This window comes from Rhinolophus hipposideros, assembly GCF_964194185.1.
Source record: "Rhinolophus hipposideros genome assembly, chromosome: 12".
NCBI lineage: Eukaryota > Metazoa > Chordata > Mammalia > Chiroptera > Rhinolophidae > Rhinolophus > Rhinolophus hipposideros.
The window spans coordinates 57482254-57506520 of record NC_138058.1 but is presented as its reverse complement, the minus strand read 5'-3'; the positions used below and the strand labels follow the sequence as shown (position 1 = coordinate 57506520).

The 24267-nt window shown below is 43.2% G+C and overlaps 1 protein-coding gene across 1 annotated transcript in view; it reads right to left on the bottom strand.

Moving 5' to 3' along the window:
• ALK (ALK receptor tyrosine kinase) overlaps window positions 1-2771 on the bottom strand; it is a 642106-nt gene extending 639335 nt beyond the window's left edge. Inside the window, exon 1 of the mRNA XM_081068072.1 lies at window positions 1515-2771. Within this exon, the coding sequence (XP_080924198.1) occupies window positions 1515-2181 (667 nt within the window). The 5' untranslated portion in view covers window positions 2182-2771. The remainder of the gene's footprint in view (window positions 1-1514) is intronic.
• Window positions 2772-24267: the final 21496 nt, after the last annotated feature.

Below are 24267 nucleotides of genomic sequence, written 5' to 3'. Positions count from 1 at the left end.
ATCAGACCCTGCCTCTTATTATGGATTAATATATAGTCCAACACTGAACACAAAGGGGTCATTTTAGGTGCCAATGTCACCAATGGAATACGCATCCAGACTCTGTTTTCCTTGGGGATCACATACCAGTATGTTTACCATGCAATGCCTGAGGAACTGCAGCTTCTGAATATCTCTGCTGTATGACAGCACTGGGTGTGTGGGGGAGATACTTGTGTCTCTACAGTGGGCTTTCCCCATGCTTTCCATCCAATTAATACTCAGCATTAGTAACCAGTGGAGCATAAGAATTTCATTTATTTCTGAAGATGAGAATGATATGACAGATGCTGGGTTTGCTCAATGGAATTAGAGTAGGCTTTTAAAAGACATGGTTTCTTTTCTCTGCTTTCTCATTCATTTACATTGTATATTGTATTCACAAGTCTTTCCCCAGTGGTCTTACAAGAGAACCATCCATTCAAAACCACCTGGTTTTCCAGTCAAAGAATACTATGGGAAGAGTTAGTAGGAAGTGCCTACACACACACACACACACACACACACACACACGCGCGCGCGCGCGCGCGCGCGCGCACACACACACAAGCACACACTCACACACGCACAACTCAGTGAATATGAGAAGAAAATGAGAGAGTAAATGAAACAGAAACCTCATTTCAGGAGTCTCCAGCAGAGAGCTCTGCAGTGAAACAGGCCTGCCAGAGGGAGTTATGCAGAGCTGCTGCAGCCGACAGTCAAGCTAAGAATTGGAGGGAAGGCAGGGGGCAGGGGAAGCAAGGGAAACCAACTACTGTCTCTCTCTGACTTCACTGTGACTCCCCCAAAATAAGACCATCTTAGCAACTTTGCTTCCTCTCTTCACATCTCCGTCCTGTCCCGTCCCTTAGTTCTTCTGAGACTCTCCAAATGACATCTGAGAGGAAGAACAAGAGTCTAAGAGTGAACAGCAGATGGGTTGGGGTAGGGAGAACAGGATGAATTAATGAAGAAGAGGCAATAACCCTAGGTAACCCAACATTTGAAGGAAACAGATGGGTAGAATTCAATAATATAGCGAGGAATTCTATATTCCCTAAGAAAGTGTACCACATTATCCAAATCTGTGGTGGCCAGAAAGAGAAACAAGGGAAAGGGATGAAGGGCAATAGGTTTGAGATCTAGAACTAACCTTGAGAGAGGAGCATTTCAGCTGCCCCAGGGACCCCCAAAGAAGGGTATCCAATTTTGGCTGGGACCCTGTGTTAGTCAGTACAAGGAAGCATTCTGCCAAGAGAAGGAAACTTTTCTCCCAACTTGGCCGCTGAAGAAGCAGGAAGACCCTTGGAGAATAACTGCATTCGTGGAGAAAATAAGAAATATGGTCTAACTGGGGGAAGAGGTTTGTGGAAGGAGGAAAGAGGGCTAAGAACCAGAGGCTGAGGTTTTGGAACAGGACATAGTTGACATTGATTGCAAATTGATGTGTCTAAAAAACCAAATCCCGACAAGCTCAGGCGGGAGCTGCTCACCGGTCCCGAAGATCTGGAAGAGAAGGCGGGGCTGGGAGGCACGAATCGCTGCAGACAGCTTTCCCTCTCTGCCCACTTCCGACGCCTTTTTCTCAGGCATCAGGCGGATCCTCAGCCGCCCTTCTCCGTGGCGAATCCACCAGCTGAACAGCTCGCTGAGGTTGAACTGGAGCTGCCCCGCAGACGCCTCCTCTGGGGGCCCCACGCAGCCCTCGAGGATTGCCTCCTCTCCCAGCTCCAGCACCAACTGTTTGGCGCGCCTGAGCTTGCGAACCGAGCCACCCTTCAGCACCTTGGACAGCGTCTGTGCCGGGGCTGGCGAGCTGGCTCCTGGTGTCCAGGACACCCCAGGTGGTGACCCAACCAGCCTAAGCAATGGGGCACAGTCTAGAGCCAGGGAGCCGCGCGCCTCCGACCCGCCAGCCCTCTCAGACGGCGACGGCAGCAGCAGCTCCCGGGCATAGACTCGGAAGAGCGAGGGCACCACGAAATCCACCGCCAGGCTCTTCCTCTGCAGGCGCGAGTAGCTCAGCGGCTCCCGGGGCTGCACCGCTGGGCCTCCGGCTGAGGAGCCCACGCGCTGGCCGGTCCCCGTCCGGGTCCCGGAGCCCGAGGCTGCCGCGGAAAGCAGGGGCAGCAGCAGCCAAAGCAGTCCCATGGTCCCCATCCCGCCAGAGAAAGGATGTTTGTACTGGTCTCCGGACTCTCCCAGAGCCAGCCTCGCCCTTTGCTTCCCCCCTAATGAGAAGGGGCTCCAAACAGTCCTTGGTCCTGAAACGCTCCTTCCACCTGATCTCTGGAGAACTGGGCATGCACTCGATTCTCTCGCTTTCCTCCAACGGCAAGGAGGCGAGCAGGAGTCTCAATAAATCGAGGCGCAGGGTGGTATGGAGACCCTGAAGCACATTGGGCTCAGCAGATGGGACCCTGTGCCTCTCGCTGAGTGCTGCGCTCCTGTCGGTAGCTCGCTGCGCTCCGGAAAGAGAGAAACTACTATAGTTGAACAGAGATGGTAATTAGGTACCGTCCTCTCCTGCCCCCGGGCCTGAGCTGTGGTCAGTCTGCTCCGGAGCGGCCTCGAATCCTCTGCAACTTTCCAGCTGGGAACGGCGGTTCCGAGCTGTGGTCTGCCGTCCTGGCCGCCTGCTGCCCTCCTTTCAGCTCCTCTGAGCTTCTCGCCCCTTGTCTGGGGGGCGGGGTAGGGTAAGCGAGGGCGGGGACTGCCTTCTTACTCACCCTCCTACGACCCTCCGCAGCGGGAAGTCTTCCGATTGCACTACGCGCTAAACTTCTGGGCTTAGATTGGGCCTCTGCTCTAGGAAACGGAGGCTCCGACAGCCGCGGTGCAAGTTTGCAGTGTCCTTGCTCTCCTCTCGCGCCTGTCTGCTCAGAGTTCTCAGGCACCCAGGCGGCCCCCGCGGCAGCATTGGAGGGAAAGCGTTCAGGGCAGAAAAGCCGGATATCTGGCTGCCCCCTCACCCAGCAGCAGCCCCCGGGGCTTCGGGTGGCTGGCTGGAGGGCGCCCGGAAGGCGCCGCTGTGCCCCGCGACCCTCCGGACAGGGGCGGCGGGAGGTGCCAGCTGCTACCGCCCTTGCCAAACCCGGAGCCACTGGGTCGCATCTGCCTGGGCGCCCGCCACTTGCAGCTGGCGGAGGCGCGAGCGCGCGCCAGGAGGGGGTGGGGACGCGGCGGGGGCGGGGCTCGAACGCCAACTCCCCGCGGCTGCCAGACCCACGCAGGCCCGCCCCGCCCCGCTTGCATCAGCCAACCAACTGCGTGGAGATGTCGGCTCCTATGCAAATCTGCAGAGGCCTCGGCATTCATTGATAAAAGCACAGAGCCCGCCCCGCCTTTCCTCCATCCCCCTCCCGTCTCCTGCCTTTCCCTCCCCCAGATTTCCTGCCCTATTTCTCTGCTGTGTGAACAGGAGTGTGTTTTAAACAAATGGGAGAACTGGAAGAGGTCTCTGCAATCAACCATTCTCCCTAATTATGCATTTAAGAGATTAAACTGCTCCGGTTTCGGAAAATCCGGCTGTGGAATAAAACTGGAGGCGATAGTTAGGGAGGAGGGGCAGCGCGACATTGCCAAATCCGAAGACAGCTTGGATTAGGGCCCTGAGATAGACTCTCCTCTGATCCTTCCATTATTTGCACGCATTCTTGGGAACCTTGCGGTCCCACACAGGGAAAGTTGGCTGGGTGGAAGGTGGGGAGTGGCAGTGATCTCAGAGTTCTTCAGCTACAACAAACACGTTTCAGACCTGCTAGTGCCCCAGCGTTTTCTCAAAATAGTGCTTACATGTGTCACCTCTTTTAGTCTCCACAAGGTAAATATTTTAAATTCTAGATTTAGAAAGGAGGAAATTGGGTCGCAAAGATCTTGATTAATTTTCCTTGGGTCACACAATGATACGACGCACCTGCCAAGCCCTTCCTCATGCGCTCTTAAGCACCGCTCTGCCATTGGCTTCCAGGAGTAACAGGTCAAGAAGATGTAGGGGAGACTTAGCTGGAAGGAATAATGATCCAACACTCTTGCTCACAGCCTTGGGAGTGAGAATTCCCAGCCACAGGCGTTTGTTGGTTTGTTTTGTTTTGCTTTACCTGTGAAATAAGGACTGCACCTCTGGTCTCTCTTCCCCTTCTTCTCTCTCCAAACTGACAACGCAGAAGTCAGATAATGGCTGTGCTTATAACACGTGGTTCACTAGAACTGCCGACAAAGCCACAACCTTTGGTTCATACACATCCCTCTTGCTTCTGGCAAGTAGCAAAGGCGCTTCCTCAGAGTCAGAGCACAGAGTGGAGCTGAATCTCACTGGCTGAGCAGCAGAAGGCTGCAGTAAACATGAGCGGCGCCCCGTGGGAGGTGGTGGCTAAGCAGGGCCCCTGCTCCTCCAGGCTGGAGTTTTTCAAGAATTGTCATATTGCCTTTGGCAACTGGAAGACCTAATCACAGAAAAATATTGATCCTCGGAGTGACTTACGCTCCGCGTCACGTTTGGCAACTCTTCACTGGACAGGCAACCAGACTCTCCCGGGAACTCAAACTGGGTACATTGGCTTTACGAGTTGAAGGACTCAAGGAAAAAAAATGGTTCTCCAACCTAGCTCAAGGAAGTCATGGAGAGAGAGAGAGAGAAAGAGAAGAGGAAGGAAAGGATATAGAGGTTGATACTTCCCTAGTACGTGAGCATATATATTTGGATTTTCATCTGATTTCACTGGCGTGCACACTGATGGAAGAACAATTTTCCACTGAAATGGTAAAAAGACTAAAATGCAGGCCCTTTCAATCCCCACTCCATCCCTTGTTCTCTGTATAATTCTTGTCCAACGTCAAATTGACTCCAGTAATTTGTCAGTAACTACGGATCTTCTGCTACACTCAGTGGCCACTAGAGGGCTGCAGAGACCTGAAACTTCAGCTGAGCCAGGGTTTCATTCGCCCAGATCACATGCTGACCACTGCCTTTGCACCTAGTGGACACAGGGGTCTCCATTAATTCTCATGCTTTTCTAAATTCTCTCAAATTTCCCCCAAGTAAGGACAAGTGCTTCTTACTGTAGATTAAATCTCACCGAATCTCAAAAATGTTCCCCGCTTGTTAATTTAAAAAAGGAAGCAGGAATGAACTTTAATAGTGTATCATCAGTATACATATGTATCTGTAGTAGTGTGTGTGTGTGTGTGTGTGTGTGTGTGTGTGTGTGTGTCACACCACACAGTAGCCTTTTGGGAGAAAATATGTTATTATTTCCATTACAGAGACAAAACAGTTTAAGGGTCAGAGAAGCAAAATAATTTGTCCAAGGTCAAACAGCAAGTAATCACAGAGTTGGAATTCAAACCAGTGATTCTTTTCCTCCAAAATTTACACATCCCACTCGAACAAATGAGGCCTTTTCCTCGTGCAGATAGCTATAATTTTAACAATTCCATCCTGCATCATTGCCATCTAGACGATGGGAGCTGAGACAGCACAGTCAAGAGCGAGTGAGTGAACTAGAGACAGAAAGATTAAAGGTGTGAGCAGAAGTGCTAGCTAACATGTCTTGTGTACTTACTGTGGGCCAGCATAGTTCAAAATAATTATCATGCATTTTCTCATCTCATAGTCACAGTAACACTATAAGGGGAAGTAATAATATCTCTATTTTACAGGTCACAAACAGAGAACTCACAGAGGGTAACTTGCTAACAAGACTACACAGGTAACAAGATGTGTTAAATTCCTGGAACCTGGATATCTGACTAAGAATTTCATGCTTTCAAATTCTGGGCAAACTCACAAGAGAGATAATTGAGTGGGTGGAATAGATTGAGGTGGGCACAGGTGAACGAAGGAAGAAACTCAAAGCCCAGCTCAAAAGGAAAGATATGGGGATGGGGGTGGCAGGGAGGGCAGCGCTGGAGACACAGTGAGTGAGCTGCTCTGGATCCCTTGCCGACGGCTTGTACAGTTAAGTTGGAAAGGGAGGAAAGGAGTAGAAAATGTCCCAGGAGAAGAAAGGGCCAAGTTGGACACTGAGAGCACCAAAACCCTCCTGAGGATGACCCCAATTCCTGGAAGTGGAGAAGTGGACAGCTCAGTTAAGGAGGCATTGGAATTCTCTATGAAGAAAGCAATAATAAAAACAGCATTTCAAATTCGGGCAGTGTGACTTAAGGCAAAACACATCCCACAACTTCAAACTCTGACTGAGACCTACAGGGTTAATTAAGAGAGGCATTCGGATGATCACATAGAAGGAGGAAAGGGAAAGAAAGAATTAGAGGAAGCAGAAGGAGAAAGAAGGGGAAAAAAAAAGCCGGAGAAAAATCAGCAAGTTGAGCTGAAGCTAGACATTAGAAAATACTTACTGCTATGACATTTGGAAATTGACAACCTGAGTAGCTTACCCTGAGCCAAGAGCAGGAATTGGGACCCAGAAGACACATGCAAGTGAACCGTGGCTTTGTGTTCAGGAAACTGGATTTTAATCACAAGCTTGCTTCTCAGAGGCTCTATGAATTTGGAAAACCCCTTGATTTCTCTGGGATCATGTATTAAATTAGAAGAAAGACCAAGTATAGTCTTTAGGACACATGTCCACTCTGAAATTCTGTGAGAGCTTCTCCAAGTGGCCAAAAGTTCTCATCCAAGACTGGAGACTAGAGTCGACAGATACTAGAAGGACAATAGGAACTTCCATTGGAACCAGGAAAAGAGCCTGGATCTAATGCTGGACAAAGGAAAAACACAACAAAGACTTCTTTAAAAAAATATGTCCCTGCCACTAGACAAACCTGAGCTCAGAATCTATAACCTGCAAATTGCCAACCAGTCATGCATAAGGTATCTTCTAATAATCATCATGCTAAGAATAAAGCAGTTAAAATTATTAATTCAGCCATTATTTATTAGGTACCTACTATGTGCTTGGCTTTGCATGAGGTGCCAAGGAGAGATACTGTGGTGAATAAAACAGTCAAGGTTCCTACCATCATAAGGTCTTGATAAAATTAAATGAAATAACCCATGATATAATATTGAATTCCTGCCTATGCCACAACTAAGCAAAAATTACAAATATAAACACCTGGAGAAAAATATTGAAAAACAAACTTATTGGGGTGGCAGAATTGTGGGTAATTTTTTTATGAATGACTTCTAATGGTTTTATATAATAAATAATAATAGAATTTGACTCCTACAATAATAGAATTTGATAAAGAAAGTGTATCAGTCAGGATAGCCAGGTTATGTTGTAATAACAACAACAACAAAAACAAACAAACAAAACCCCAAATCTCCGTAGCTTAAAAACAATGAAATATATTCTTCTCATAGTCCATATCCATTTTCAGGTGAGCAGAGGACTCATCAAAATCATTTAGAGATCCATGCTGCTGGAGCAACCACTATTGAGAACTTGGAGGGTCTTACACCAACAACTAAATACTCCAGCCTGGAAATGGCATGTCTTATTTCCACTCACAACGCTGCTTAGAAATATCCACATGTTCCTAACCTTTCATGAAAGGGCCCACAAGGTAGACAATCAGAAATATCTAGCAAATAGCCATACTGACTCCCAAAGAAGGAGAAAACGTGCAAGCGTTGCATTAGATGACTTAAAGCAGGAAAGGTCTAGAAGACTGGAGTTCCCCAAAGAAAATGTTAGTTCCCTCGGGACCCAGTGGGGAGCCCAGATACCATCAGCACAGTCTGTTAGTGTTATATCATCAGGATATCATCATGCAAACAACGAAAGAGCTCAGCCTACTTTCATTCCCCCAAGGCAAATGAGAAGCCACACAGCCACAGAAAAAGCCCTTTGAACACCAGACAGTGACAGCTCTCTCCCAGAAACTATAAACAATCTCATGTTTACTGAAGAGAAGAGAAACAACAAGAGAGATCAAAGCAAACAGTTCACTATGTATTTCGCAGCAATCCCTGTGTTTGTTTGCGAAGCTCAGTGCATTAGGGAAAAGGACAGGGGCTATTACTGTAACTCCCATGTGTTGGTCTTATCACCTGCTGCTATCCTAGTATTTCCTTGTCTTTTTAAATATTCTTTTCAGCTGAGGAAGATGGAAGTAAAACTTTGGGATGATTTGTTTATCAATATAATCTTCTTGAAAGGCCTCCTAAAGAGCTACACACCAAAGCACAGTATCCATTTCATTCAGTTCTTTCTGACTTTCAGCCAACACAGGTCAGGGCGCTGGCCTGTGACATCAAGGAGAGCCTTGCCATGTCTACGTGACAGATCAGACAGTAGGCGAGTCAATCTCTAAGCGATGGATTACGTCTAATTGACTTGCTCCAGTTGTCTTAAGATCAAAATGACAGACAGTTCCCACTAGCCAGTTCTATCTGATCCATCATTTCACATCTGTGTCCTGCCTGGTCCTCAATCCCTGCCGTTCTCTTATCCAGACTCAAGCTGACTGAATCCCTTCGACTGAGCCCTACCCAGTTCGGAGACCAATCTTGAGTCTTGATCCTACCTAGGAACAAGTACAATCAGAAGGCTCTAACTTTGAATCCTATTTCACGTAACTGCTATTTTTGTCTTGCCCCTAATCCAAGCCACACCGTATCCCTAATTTCTTAAAGGGCTGGGCTTAGCCATGTTCTTACAGGACACCCCCTCCAGGCAATATCCTTCCTCTGAAGTCTGCTTCCCACTGACTGGCTTCCCTGAGGCCAATCCCTTGTGGGCCTAGGTGTGTACATACTCGCTCCCAGTCTTCTTTCCCAGGGATGTGCACTGGAGATGCCGTGTTTCTTCCTTTTCCCCCTTCTGACTGGGCCCGCGGCCAAGAGGGAGCATCACCAATTACCATCAGACATAGGCACAGGCCAGGGCCATAGCTGATTAGACCAGTGACGAACACTTGACTCTAGAGAGGCCAATCCGCAGGCTAGGTTGAGCTCATCAGCTTCCTTCTCCAAAATTTCAACTAGGAAGCAAAGAGACTGTGGAACCATCTGTGTCATGGTAATAGTGGGGCACTAGAATGCCCCCTTTCCTGAGCTCTGATGGGTTTCGTCAGATCTGTGGCCTTAAAATGAATACCTCAGTTGTTGGGCAAATTTGGGATGGACTTTGCTCCTGGAAAATCTAACTGAGATAAGCTGGGGACTTGCCCTTTCCCTCTCACTGGTCCTTCCTGGCACTGACTCCTTGAATAGGTCCTACCTACATACTGTTCTCTAAGCTCAGGAGACTCTGACCCCAGCACTACTCACCCTGCTATCCAGGACTGGCTTGTTTTATCCCATGAAGACCAAGTCTAGAGTCCTCTGCTTTCAATTGGATGAGTGTGAATGGAGTACCCAGGTGGACTTGGCCAGCACTAGGAAAACCTAGGCTTACAAGAACGATATTCTTAAAGCCATAAATGTGGACATGTAATCTGATATGATCTCTGCGTATAGTAGGTTTCCACATAAGAAGCAAGTTGGATCTGCAATGTTCCTGAAGAGCCTCATCTATACCGCCTTCTCCTGTCAGTCGTAAACCATGCCTATAGCTCCAGTGGCTTAGCAGGCCCAGGAAGGCCCAAATAGTCCCCACTAGGCAAAATGGACCCTCAAACCTACCACCAGTCCAGGATTCTTGGCCATTGGACACTAGCCAAGCTCTGGAGCCTTGCCCATTACTTTGACCAGTAAGTGTCCACCAGTGGTAACCAGCCTCAAAGATGACCCCATCTCCTTACATTTGCACCCTTGTGAATTGTCCTCCCACACTGAATAGGACTGACTGGTATCACCAATAGGATATGTGGAAATGATACTGTATGACTTTTGAGTTTGGTCATAAAAGACATTGTGGCTTTCTTGGATCATTTGCTCTGGGGGAAGCCAGCTGCCATGTTATAAGGATATTCAATAAGCCTCAGGGAGAAGTCCATATGGCAAGGAACAAAGGACTCCTACCAATAGCCAGCCCTAACTTTCTAGGCATGTGAATAAGTCACCTTTGAAGTGGATCTCCCAGCCCCAATCAAGCCTTCAGATGCCTGAAGCCCCAGCTGATATCTTGACTGTAATGTCATAAGAGACCCTGAGCCAAAACCACTCAGCTAAGTCAAATTCTTGACTCATATAACCTGTGAGATGATAATGCTTATTGTTATTTTAGGTTGCTAAATTTGGGTTAATATTTTGTGTAGCAATAGATAATGAATACACTACCCCTCCTTCCAATTCACCAGCTTCCTCTGTCTCCCCTTTAGCTGCTTGTCCATCCAAGCCATACCATTGCAGGCCAATCCACCACAGCTGGCCCCACCAATGCCCAAACATCCCAGGGCAGGGTTCATCACTACAGACCACGTCACTCAGTAGCCAGAGGCAGGGTACCCATCAAAAACATCTTACTGTTTTATTAGTACCTGCGACATAAGCTACACATCCTTCACAGGCCTGGGAATAAATCCTTTCCATTTTTTTCTTTTATGGCATTTTCTTTATGATTATAAAATTGACACATATTAATTACAGAAAATTTGGAAAATTGAAAACTATATTTTAAAAAAGTTTAAAAAACCCAGAATCTCACCACCCAAAAATAATGATCAAAATTTTGGTATATTTCCTTCCAGTATTGTTTTAAATTAGTACAATTTGCAGTTATATCTTGCTATATTTTTTTTAACTTAACATTAGATTGTGAGCATTTTCCCATATCACAGGACATTCTAGAGATTTGTGATTTTTAATGGCTGCATAGAATTACAATGTATAGATGTACCATGATTTGTTTAACCAATATCTATTTTTGGATATCTGGGTTGTTTTCAAGTCTTTGAGGTTATAAATAATTCTGTGACAAATATTCATGTACATCAGTCTTAGTCCATGACTCTTATTAATTCTATAGCTCGTAAATCTGTTTGCATTCTTTAGATTAAGTTTCTTTGTAAAAAAATGTATTAATAACTAGCAAATGCATAGAATTAAAAAATTACAAAAAGGTTATGCATACCATTCGGTGGTAAGAAAAGATTATATAGGAACACTTGTGACAACATGGATGGATCTTGAGAGTATAATGCTAAGCGAAATAAGTCAGACAGAAAAAGCAGAGAACCCTATGATTTCACTGATATGTGGTGTATAAACCAAAAACAACAAAAGAACAAGACAAACAAATGAGAAACAAAAACTCATAGACACAGACAATAGTTTAGTGGTTACCAGAGGGTAAAGGGGGTGGGGGGAGGGAGACGAGGGTAAGGGGGATCAAATATATGGTGATGGAAGGAGAACTGACTCTGAGTGGTGAACACACAATGGGATTTATAGATGATGTAATACAGAATTGTACACCTAAAATCTATGTAATTTCACTAACAATTGTCACCCCAATAAATTTTTTTAAAAAAGGTTATGCAGTTAAAGTGTATCTTTCTCCCACTGGAGTTCCCTGGTCCTCCCAGTTTCTTTCTCCAGAGGCAATAATCACTACCAATCTGGGGTATTCATGCAGAATTCTTTTATGCATATATAATCACATATGTGTGGATCAGGGATTCTCAAAGTGTGGTCCGAAGGCCCCTGGGAATCCTCAAGACACTTTTAGGGAGTTCAAAGGTCAAAGTATTTTTATAATAATATTAGGTTGGTGCAAAAGTAATTGCAGTTTAAAAGGTTAAAAAATTTGCAAAAACCACAATTACTTTTGCACTAACCTAATACCAAGGGCATTACTCACTTGTTTCACTTTTATTCACTCACAAGTATACAATGGAATTTTCCAGAGGCTGCATGACATATTATGATATCATCACTTTAACAGCTAATGGAACATGTGGTTGTATATTCTTGGGTTTTCCAGAATTTTCTAAGACAAACTTTGATTGCGGTCCTCAATAATCTTTAAGAGTATAAAGGCTTCCTGAGACCAAACTGTTTGAGATCTGTTGGTACAGATCTTAAAACACACACACACACACACACACACACACACACACACACACTCACACACAACTGGTAGCATGCAACACCATAGCTTTTTTTAATATGACAATATATCTTTGAGATTATTTTATCTCAGCGGCTATAAAACAGCATTGGTGTTTTTAAGTAACTGTATTTCAGTATTCAACCAGCTCCTATTGATGAAAGTTAGGCTTTTTTCAAATTTTTGCTTTCATTAGTACTATTATATAACAATATTGCATGGGATGACCTTGTATGCTCTTTGTTGTATTCAAATGCAAGTAAAATAGTCCCCCTTATCCTTGGGGAATAGGCCCCCAGACCCTCAGTGGATGCGTGAAATTAACAGATAGTACTGAACTCTGTACATATATATTTTTTCCTATACATACCTATAATAAAGTTTAACTTATAAATTAGGCACAGTAAGAAGTTAACAACAATAACTAATAAAATAGAACAATTATAACCATATACTGTAATAAAAGTTATGTGTTTGTGGTCTCTCCCTCTCTGTCTCTCTCTCTGTCTCTCTCTCTCCTAACCAATCTGATAACCAAGACAGCTGCTATGTGACTAATGGATGGGGAGACTATACATCATGGATGCACTGGACAAAGAGATGATTCATGTCCCAAAACAGGACAGGACAGAGTGAGATTTCATCATTCTACTCAGAATGGCATGCAATTTAAAACTTATGAACTGTTTATTTCTTGAATTTTCCATTTAATATTTTCAGACTGCAGTTGACCATGGGTAACTGAAACTGTGGAAAGTGAAACTGCAGATAAGGGAAGACTACTGTACATCTTTATAGTAAATTCATAGTGGTGGAATTGCTGGCTAAAAGAGTGTACACATTTAAAATAGGTACTGCCCAATTGCCTTCCATGGAGAATATGACAATTTTTATACCCAAAATAGTTGAGAGTGATTGCTTCCTCATAGCTTTCACCATCACAGGATGCTATCAAACTTTGGATCATTAATATCTGATAGTTAAAACTATGGAATCCTATTGTAGTTTTAAATTCCATTTCTTCCATTAAGAGTAGATCGAACATATTTTCATATTTTGAAAAGTCTATTGTATCTTTTCTGGAAAGTCTCTGCTTATGTGCTTTGCACACTTGTCTTTTGATTTGTTGGTGCGTCCTTATTGAGTAGGATTTCTTTACATACTAAGGAAATTAGCCCATTTCTGCCTTTTTCCCTTTGATTATTTTAGCTTACCCTGCAAAATAATTTTGCAATTATCAAATTAATGATCTCTTTTATGGCTTCTGGGTTATAAGCTCCCCCACCAAGACCACCACGAACACACACACACACATACACACACACACACAATATTTTAAAATTTATCCCTGTATTTTCTTCTAGTAGTTTATGAGTTTTTAGATTTTAATCTTTTTAATGTATTTGGATTTTTTGGTAAAGAATTAGATTGGAATCCAACTTTATTTTTTTTATTTCCTTTCTATATGCAGATCACTGAATAAACTCAATATTTATTTCATTAAAATATCTCTTCCTCACCGTTAAGAAATGCCACACTTATTTTAAAATAATTTCTTGCCTATATTTGGATCTTTCTGGTTTCTCCATTCTGTTCATGAATCCATCTGTCTACCACCCCCTTCCCCCGAGGAGTACAATAGGTAGAAAGCTGTTCCCCTCTTCCCAATTATTCTTCCTTTACAGAATTTACCTATCCTCACTCCCTTATTTTGCCATATGAATTTCAGAACTGACTCAACTCGTTTTAAAAAGTCCTGTTATTTTATTTATTGAGCTCACTTAAAATTAACAAATTAGCATAGAAAGAGCTGCATCTTTATTATGTTGTCTTTCTATCCAAGAACACAGAAGGTCTGTTTTCTTTTTAACCATGTTCTTAGTAACATTTACCAATTTTTTCATATAGTTCTTGTATATTCCTTGTAATGTTTATTCCTATTGTTCCTTTTGTGCCCAGCCTTCTAAACCAGATACATTTGTTGCTTACAAAGTTTTTCACTGGATTCTCTTGGATTTTCCAATACAACTACATCACTTGCAAACAATGATAATTTTGCTTCATTCCCTCTGGTTTTTATACCACCTTTCCTTCTCTTATCAAATTTTATTGGCTAGTTCCTCCAAACACCAAAGTAAATCACAGTGAGTGTAACGTAGAGCTTTGTGTTCTTCCTGACTTTATGGGAATGATTCTAATATCTCACCATTAAGCCTGATGCTGGGATTGGCCTTGAGAAATACATCATTTTTATTGAATTACAACTCTTACATTTCCAAACTCCATGCTCCTATCAAAATTTCAGGTCCCGCAATCAATCACCGCGGCCCCCTATCCTGCATTGCCAGACAATGTGTGCTCATCTCAAACTGGAGAAATGAGTTCCTTGTCTAGAATTCGGTGATGAAGCCTGGCCTGAGAACGAGGATAAGATGTTTTTAAACATTTTACTCCAAAGGGGATTACCAAAAAAAAAGGCAGTACACAAATTTCAGTTGAGGGTGCTGAGTTAAGAAGTTACTATTGGGGCCTGACTAGTTTTCGAGGAACATTTAAGGAAAGGGTGCTGTTCCTGCAAAATCTTTAAACCCAAACCTATGATATACCATTGATCTATCTGAGCTCTGTCTCTCTTTCCCCTGTGCCCCCTAAGTCCTTGCCTGTCTGACTTAAAACACATATCTCAGCCTTGGCCTAAAAGTCATTTCAGACACACTTTCTATCCTGACACCAAAATAGCTAATGCCACCCCTATGTAGGCTGTAAAACCAAACTTCACAGCAGTATTTCCCAATGAACATAAGAGTAGCCTGGGACGCTTGCTTAAAACTTTCGAATCCTGGGCCGTAGAGATCAGCAAACCAACCTCCGAGGAGAAGAACTGCCTTATAGTCCCATCACTGTTACAAGAGCTGATGAAATTCCCCCCAGGGCCTAGAAGGTCCCACCCTTCTTCCTCAACTCTTCCAGGTCCAAGTTAAATCACCAGGCTGTCTCTAGAACTATTTAAGTGTGCTCTGACCAACCTAGCAAGAACAACACGATTTCTAAATTACTTTGACCCAGAGTCACCGAGGGTTCTCATGAATTTATGTGAAAATGGACATGCATGCAAACAAAGCATCTCTGGATACATCTAGTGGACATTCTAAAGGAAGTGGGCAAGGCATATTGGTTAAACTCGGAACTAGATGAGGTACCTTGGAAACTTCTTTAGGGAAATCAGCCTTACCTGGGATGGGCCATGAAAGCCTATGACAAGCACATCTGTCCAGCCATAAAGAGCATGTGCCCAAGGCTGGCTGTGTAACCCCACATCTAGGGAGCAAGTCAGTCTCTATTTCCAGTGTCTCAGAACCCCATGCCTATTCCGAACTGCCTCAGATACTAAGGCTAACAAGAGCCAAAATAGAGTGTCCCATGGTTGTCCCATCCCTGATATGCTGGCTCCCATTTTTGTGGGAGAAGGTTGGCTGCCCTGTCCCCATCTCTGCCCTCCTCCTGCTTCCTCATTTCCCCACAAGCTGATGATGAAGAGGTCTCACCTGCAGCCTGCCTGAGTTACGGCCACAGATAAGGACAAGCATCCCTGGAGACAAACGGCCATATTTACAAGCTATCTACTGCTCACATGCAAAGTCAGGGTCACTCGAGAAGTGGCCTTCAAACACTGAGGAGACCCACAAGCCGCTCCTGTGGTGAAGGCAGCAAGAAGCAGCAGAACTGCTGAACTGCTTTTAAATTGGTCTTTGAGCAAAAGAGTCAAGTAGCTCTCTGCCCATGAAGGAACGCTCACTCAGAAGCTGTCCCACTGACGGCCTCCTGGGGCCTTCGAGGACTGGGTTAATGAACCCTCAGCACCACAGCCAGTTACTTCCCTGCAAGTCACACCACATCAAGGCAAGTTTGCAGGGACACGAATGTGTGCCTGGCCCATCAAGGGAGCTCATCTGGTGAGTATGGCTTCTATCTCCAACAGCAGGACATAATGAAGGAGACTCCTCCGGAGGGAGCAAAGCATTTTTCCAGCCAGTCTCTCCGCTTTCTTTACAGCAGTGATTTTCAAAGCCTGGAGAATGCAAGAGGTCTCCCTTTCTTCCAGGCAATGATGAGCTGTTCTGTAGACTTTAATCATGACATGGGCCTACGGGCTACTTAGTAACAACTTAAATTGAGTTATGGAGGTTATTAAATGTTGGCATTCATAAACTAAAAGCAGCTCATTATTAGAGTTTGCCAAGGAGCTTAATTCAGTATCCACTAAAAAGGAAGGATGCCTTGCAAAGCCTGGCCATGTTTCCCAGCTCCTGCTCACCGTGCGTGCAATTCCTTACAGGCAGTTGTACTCCAACAATTTTGGCTTTCTTAGCAGCGGGTCTTCAGTGTTATCATGATTGCACTCATAATGCAAATAATACTCCATATCATTTCTTACCAGCAACAAGATTAACACAACTATTTTGAGCTGGTGAGGTTTTCAAGAGCTGCTACTTTGATTTTTTTTTTAAATATAAATTGCTGTTCATTTAGCCTCGTTATCAATTTAGAATATTATCAGTTATTTGGTTAAGCCTATAGTGTGTAGTGATATATAGTTGCATTAATAGTATTTCAGGCCTATAGTTTTTCCAATAATTAAAGCTTAATATTAATCATCTATATCCCTGTACAAATTTGCTTTTATAAGGACACTTAAATTGTAATGTGCTGCCTGTGAATTTGTGCCATTGGGATAACCTGATCCTTCTGTCAAAGAAAGTGTAATAAAATCACCGGGTTGTTTTAAGACCGCAGGGCACTGTTTGAGCATTCACAGACTTGCATATGGTCACTTTCTTCTTTCACAATGTGAATAATATGGAATATGTATTTCTTACTAGCAACAAGTTTACCACAATTTGTTGAGTTTGTTTTTCTCCAATTCTTATCCTCACCAACTCCTATCCATCACTGAAAGGGAATCGGTGAATCATGGAGTCTTTTGCCTCATGTAAGTGGACTCTAATTAAAAACATTTAAGGACTATGGGGTCGGGATGGGCGCTGCAGGGGAGATCCATGGCTGAGGGTCCAGGCTCCCCACACCACTTAATCCAAACACAAAAGCTTGCCTCCAATCTAAGCACTGACTTTCTATGTTTGCAGAAAGAATCCTGCTACCAAAAAATGTCTGAAATATCTGCATTACACTTTTCTATTTATTCAAATACCACAGCCATTTAAAACAACGCTAGGAAAATCCGGAAAGAAAACACTACCTTGTTAGTTGTAGGAGTTGCTTTATTTTAAGAAAAGGAACATGGAAATGAAGTCAAAGCAATGAAAAAAACAAAGGCAGAACTAGGTATGGAAGGTTTAATTCCGCTCAATTTAACCTAGCAAAACACCTAGCTGTTTGTTGGGAGTAGACAGGGTCAGAAGGATACAGGAGATGAATGAGATAAGATCCTAGGCTTTTCGGTCTGCGGGAACAATGAGAGATGTTCAAAATTGACTATGATACAGAAAAGAGAGGCAAAGGGCATTGAGGGGGATCACGGGTTGTCCAAAGGGGAGAGGATCACTTTGATTGTGAGGGGCTAGGAAGGAAGTTTCTCCCCCAGCCTGCATTGGCATGATTCTTTCAGTCCTTCAGCAGAAACTACCACCGACAAGATGCTGGACAAGGCCACAGGAAGAATATCAAGAGCAAGGGATTCCCTTGTTCATCTTGGCACTAAGGAAAGTGATTTTAGACAAATTTGAATCAAACTTGATTGTGCACACATATTACCTGGAGTTTTGTTTTGTTTTGCTTTGTTTTGTTTTGTTTTCTGAGGGTGGGTAGGGGAGAGAGTCTTGTTTAAAAGCAGATTCTGATTCAGTAGGTCTGGGTGGGCCCGCGGTCCTGCATTTCTAACAAGGCCCCAGGTAATGCCGACGCTGACAGTCAGATACTTTCAGTAGCATGGATCTAATAAACCTGTGTCACACTTAGGTGTTGGTATAATAGGGCATCAAGTTCTGTGACAAATACTGCTGCTTGCCTACCCAATATCCATTCTCCTTTTATTTTACAATGAGAGTCTCAGTTTTGCTTGGCAAGGTAATTTGCTTACTCTTCACTGTAGTGGGAGTAGGGGTGACATAATTCTGACAAAAAGAAGTGTAGGCAAAACTTGCTGAAGAAGGCAGCCCTTCCTGTTTAAAATGACAAAACCTCTGGTGGAGGAGGTTTTGGCTGCTGTTGGCTTTTGATGTTTTCTCCTTTTTCCTGTCTAAAATACAGGTCTAATGCCTGGAAGGCAGCATGTCTGTTGCTACCATGACACTGACAATCACTAACTCGAGTGGTAGACATGGAAGAAGTAAGTAGCCCGGGTCCTTATGCCTCGTGGATTGTGCCCAATTCCTGTTACCTGGTGACTAGGTTTGGGTTTCCCCAGAAGCAACCCTGAGACACGAATTCAACTGTAGTTTATTGGGGAAGTAATCCCAGGAATCATGAGTATAGAGATAGGAACAGACACAGGGAAGGGAAGGAAGCCAAGAATGGTGTATCATCAAACCAGTTACCACAGTGGGAAAACGGAGCTTAGTCCTCAGGAGAAAGTCTGGGAGACGGTAGAACACACACCAGGCTTCCCCACCAAGGGGAGAGGAGGCTGGAGTAGGCATCCGTGAAATCACCTCCATCCTTGGGAGAGGGCTGCTTCTGCAGGGCATTAATTATCCAGCACACTGGCTTGCCCTCACACAGGCCACAGATGCTCTGCAGCCTGAAAAAGCCCTAGGACCAAGTTGGGGATATTTGCAGTAGCAGGAAGAACCCGAAGACAGGCGGGGGTGGGGTACTAACAGCATCTGCTATACCTTGGGAAACCCAATCTGGACTCTGTTACCCCCAGCAAACACAATTCTAGCGGAAAACCAGCCTTAGGAATATTCTGACTTTAGGAGGTTCTCACTCTTATTCGCACAAACGTTGGAGGGCGATATTTGACACTACGAAAGCTCTGTATCTGCATGGCAAAATCCAAGGCAATATACCTAGAGGCAGGAAGCTTTTCCTAACAAAGTTTAAAACACACTATATAGGAAAGAAAAGGGGAGCAGCCAACAGGCCTCTCCACAATGTGGGGATTTTGAAATAACACCCAGAGCTTATAAATATGTTATTCACACAGAATATTTTCCCACTTAGTCTAGATTTTATTTTCATAGTTCTTGGGCAAATCAAAGAGACTCTCAATGAGTTCCGGAAAAAGCATTCTCCAGGTAGGGAATGCTCCCATCCTTCTAAATGATTAATATCCTTATGAATGACCTAGAAGATGAAATAAGAAAAGTTACTTAGAAGGGCACAGGTACAAAGCTGAGACAAGGCAGAAATATGAAGAAAGATTTTAAAAATCAGTTCATAAAGTTCTTGAATGTAGAAGCGGGAAGTGAGTACACTGAGATCCTCTTTTATTCTTGTCTGAGACCTCTGGCTGACCTTGGGGGAAATGAAAGCAGAGTGGAGAGAAGAAGCACCCAGTCCCAGATTCCACCATTCCACTGCCCATTACTCCATTCCATACAGCACCTATGTTGATGGTTGGACAAAACTGAGGCAACACAAGCTGGAGAGGAAGCAAGCAGGCCGAGAATTTCAGAGGTCAGTGATTTCAAAAACAAACTCAGCAGAAAAAGCACCCATTACTGAGGGACAAAGAGGAGCAATAGTTGTAATAATATAGTAAACACCTCTCAGCTAACCCAAAGAATGAACTTTGGGCAGGCAGGGTAGAGTCCCACCAGGACAGAAAAACAATAAACCAGAGGTTATGGAGAGGAAGGGGGAACCACTTTCTTTAAAAAGAATTTTGTGAACTTTTCAGTCTCAAATATTTCCAAATCAGGTTTCAACATAGATAAAGGGCATGCAATTAAGCAAATGCTTTTGCAATATAACAGTAAACACTTTGGGTTTTTTATTTATTAATATTTGTTGTTTTTATTAAGTTTATTGGAGTGACATTGGTTTGTACAATTATATAGGTTTCAAGTGCACAATTCTATAATACGAGGTCAGACAATTAAGTTCAAGAACTCATCCTAGAAAAAGTGCAACATACCTCATTGCAGAATAGCACTATGGTCACCTTCAAAATACTCCCCTTGGGAAGCTATGCACCGATGCCAGCGCCTAGTCCACCCTTCAAAGCATTGAAATCTTTTTCTGGAATGGCCATCAAACCTGTTGTTGTATTACCCTTGATGTCCTGAATGTCATCCAAATGTCTCCCTTTCAATATTTCCTTTACCTTCAGGTAAAGAAAGAAGTCACTGGGGGCCAGATCAGGTGAGTAGGGAGGGTGTTCCGGTACAGTTATTTGTTTACCAGCTAAAAACTCCCTCACAGACAGTGCCATGTGAGCTGGTGCATTGTCGTGATGTAAGAGCCATGAATTGTTGGTGAAAAGTTCAGGTCACCTAACTTTCTCACACAGCCTTTTCAGCACTTACAAATAGTAAACTTGGTTAACTGTTTGTTCAGTTGGTACAAATTCATAATGAATAATTCCTCTGATATCAGAAAAGGTTAGCAACATCTTTGCAAACAAGTTCACATTTTTACTACATATATATTCTATAGATAGATAGATAGATAGATAGATAGATACATATAGATACTATGTATATATACATATAGAAATATATGTATATATTTCTTATTTATCCAATCATCTATCAAAAGACACTGGCTGTTTCCATGTCCTGACCACCATGAATAACACAGCAATGAACATAGGAGTACATATACCTTTACCGATAAATGTTTTCAGATTTTTTGCATAGATCCCCAGAAGAGAAATTGCTGAGTCATATGGTAATTCTATTCTTAATTTTTTGAGGAACCTCCATACTGTTTTCCATAGTGGCTGCACCAATTTACATTCCCACCAGCAGTATGTGAGGCTTCCTTTTTCTCCACAGCCTCTCCCACACTTGTTATTTATCTGGTTGATGATAGCCATTCTAACAGGTATGAGATGGTATCTCATTGTGGTTTTGATTTGCATTTCCCTAATAGCTAGTGAAGTTGAGAATCTTTTCATATATCTGTTCTCCATTTGTATATCTTCTTGGAAGAAGTGTCTATTTGGGTCTTCTGCCCATTTTTTAATTGGATTGTTTGTGTTTTTGTTGTTGAGTTGTATGAGTTCTTTATATATTTTGGATATTAGCCCCTTATCAAAGTTGTTGTTTACAAGTATCTTCTCCCATTCAGTTGTTTGTCTCTTTGTTTTGTCGATGGTTTCTTTTGCTGTGCAGAAGCTTCTTAGTTTGACATAGTCCCATTCATTTATTTTTTGCTTTTACTTGCCTTGTCTTTGAGGTCAAATTCATAAAATCCTCTCTAAACCCAAGGTCCATAAGTTTAGTACCTTTGCTTTCTTCTATGCAATTTATTGTTTCAGGTCTTATGTTTAGGTCTTTGATTTATTTTGAGTTAATGTTGGTACATGGTGACAGCAGTTTAGTTTCATTCTTTTGCATGTGGATTTCCAATTTTCCCAGCATCATTTATTAAAGAGGCTTTCTTTCCTCCATTGTATATTTTTGGATCCTTTGTCAAAAATTATTTGCCCCTGTATGTGTGGATTTATTTCTGGGTTCTCAATTCTGTTCCACTGGTCTATGTGTCTGTTTTTCTGCCAATACCATGCTGTTTGGATTGTTGTCATTTTGTAGTATAATTTGAAGTCAAGGAGTATGATACCTCTGGCCTTGTTCTTTTTTCTCAGGTTTGCTTTGGCTCTTTGGGTCTTTTGTGATTCCATATGAATCTGATGATTTTTTTTTCTATTTCTTGAAAAAATGCCATTGGGATTTTGATGGGGATTGCATTAAATCTGTATATTGCTTTGGGTAATATGGCCATTTTAGCTACATGTACAACACAAAGAAAACAAAGTTGTGCAAATCATGAGGAGCCTGTCCTTCTAGAACCCCCAATGAGATCCCCCTGAAGTGCTCTTTTGTCACTTCTTTCTTGGGTGTGTGTTGGTCCATAACGTTACCTTTTCGAGTCACAATTTCCTTATCTATAACGTGCAACACATCCACCCTTTCCATCTCTTGCCAAAGTCAAAACAGAAGAGGTATCACGGATGAGAAATGGCTTATAAATTAGAAATAAATGTAAAATGCTATTATCACTAACATTACTATTGTCCCCTAAGCAGGTCTGAGTTTGTTGTTTATACAGTATCATTGTTTATTCATTAGTGCGATCTTGGATAACACAATGAGGCTCAGAGGCTTAAATGAGATGGTGTGTACATAGCACAGGGCCTAGTGCATAGTCTGTACCCCCTGTGTGTACCGGGTATTATTATCACCATTATCATCATCACCACTGTCACCACCATCTCATCATGACCATCACCACCACCATCCTCATCATCACTACCACCACCTTCATCATTATCATCATGTGTCGTTCATTTTAAATTATAAATGTCCCGAATTTGTGAACATTCTCTTCCCTTGATTCATGGGCATTTGACTGTGTTTCCTTTTGGAGCCAATCTCTGAACCACCAAGCAACATTAGAAAAGTGAATAGTAAGGCTCTCTCTGATACCCTGGAAGGTTTTTCTCCTCCAAAAGATGAATAATGAATAAATGTGAGATTACGTTGAAAATCAAATCATGTACCCTCCATATTGTTTTTGCTTTTGCCTAATTTTCATTTTTGTCAACAGCACTCACACAGGTGGTGTCACCACCCAGCCTGGGGAGGTGTATATCCATAGGCTGAATATTTCAAGCAAATAATGACAGAGCCGATTTTTCATTAGCCCTGGAGTTAGTCAAAGGTAGTTTATCCACCTATGGGCAAATCAGGTGCATCCCACCTATCTCCCTTCCAAGGACTCATAACATCATAGAATGTGCATACTGGAAAGCCCTTAGCAATCTAAACACTTTCACTTAACAGATGGGGAAACTGGGCCAAAGAAAACGAAAGGACTTATACACCCAGATAACAAGGTGGCAACAGGACCAGAACACATCTTAACTCTCAACTCAGTATTCTCTCCCTGTCTAGCACCAGCCTTTCTGAGAGTCAGACGGCACTATTAGACCCTTGGTAGGAAGGCTGGTAGAATGCAGTTTATGCAGGTGGGAGAAGCCAGGAGCAGCTGGAAGTTAGCTGGCTGGAATGAAGATGAATCAAACACAGAAACAAGCCCCAGGACCAGATAAATTACTAACATTACTATTGTCCCCTGAGGCACATCCAAAGGTCAGGCAGAACAGATGGGAGCCAAACCCAGCTAGCAGTGACATCTAGCCCAGCTGCTCGGAGGCAGTTACCTGGGATCCAGACTCATAGGGCTGAGTTACAGGTTCCACATCTTCAGGAAGTCCAGCCCTGACCTGGAGTAATCCGGGTTGAGGGCTGGACTATCAGAGACATAAAGGGTTCGCATTGATTTCTGATGTTAGTTTGGAGATGCTCATTCCAAACTCACCATTCTGAAGGGCCTCATGTGATGAAAGTTTGGATCCAGGTTGGAAACCACAGGATGGGAGTGAGGGTTCCCCAAATCTCAAGTATAAAAGGCTGGAAAAGTGGAGTGGGAATTGCCCCCCAAGCCCCGACACTGGCAGCATTCACCAGGGACTGATGATTAGGAGAAATAGAAGAAATAGGTCCCTAACAAAAAGAAATTTCCATGTGTTTCTCCCATGATTTATGTATGCCCCCAAAATATATGTTCAAATGCCGTACGTATACACAATGAAATATTATTCTGCCATAAGAAAAGATGAAATAGTGCCATTTGCGACAACATGGATGGATCTTGAGATTATTATGTTAAGTGAAATAAGTCAGACAGAAAAAGTCTAGAACCATAGGATTTCATTGATATGTGGGATTTAAAACTGAAAGCAACAAAGGAACAAGACAAACAAACAAAGAAACAAAACCTCAGAGACACAGACAATAGTTTAGTGGTTACCAGAGAGTGAGGGGGGTGGGGGATGGGAGATGAGGATAAATGGGATCAAATATATGGTGATGGAAGGAGAACTAATTCTGGGTGGTGAACACACAATGGGATTTATAGATGATGTATTACAGAATTGTACACTAGAATTGTGTAGAAGATCAGGTTTCCTATGTATTGGTATCCCTTGAGAAGAATAATAGCTTACCTTTGTGAGGATAAAGAGGGCTTTTAGTCAGAAAACACAGTTTGTGCAATGACACAGAGGCAAGAAACAGCATTCCCCGACCAGAGG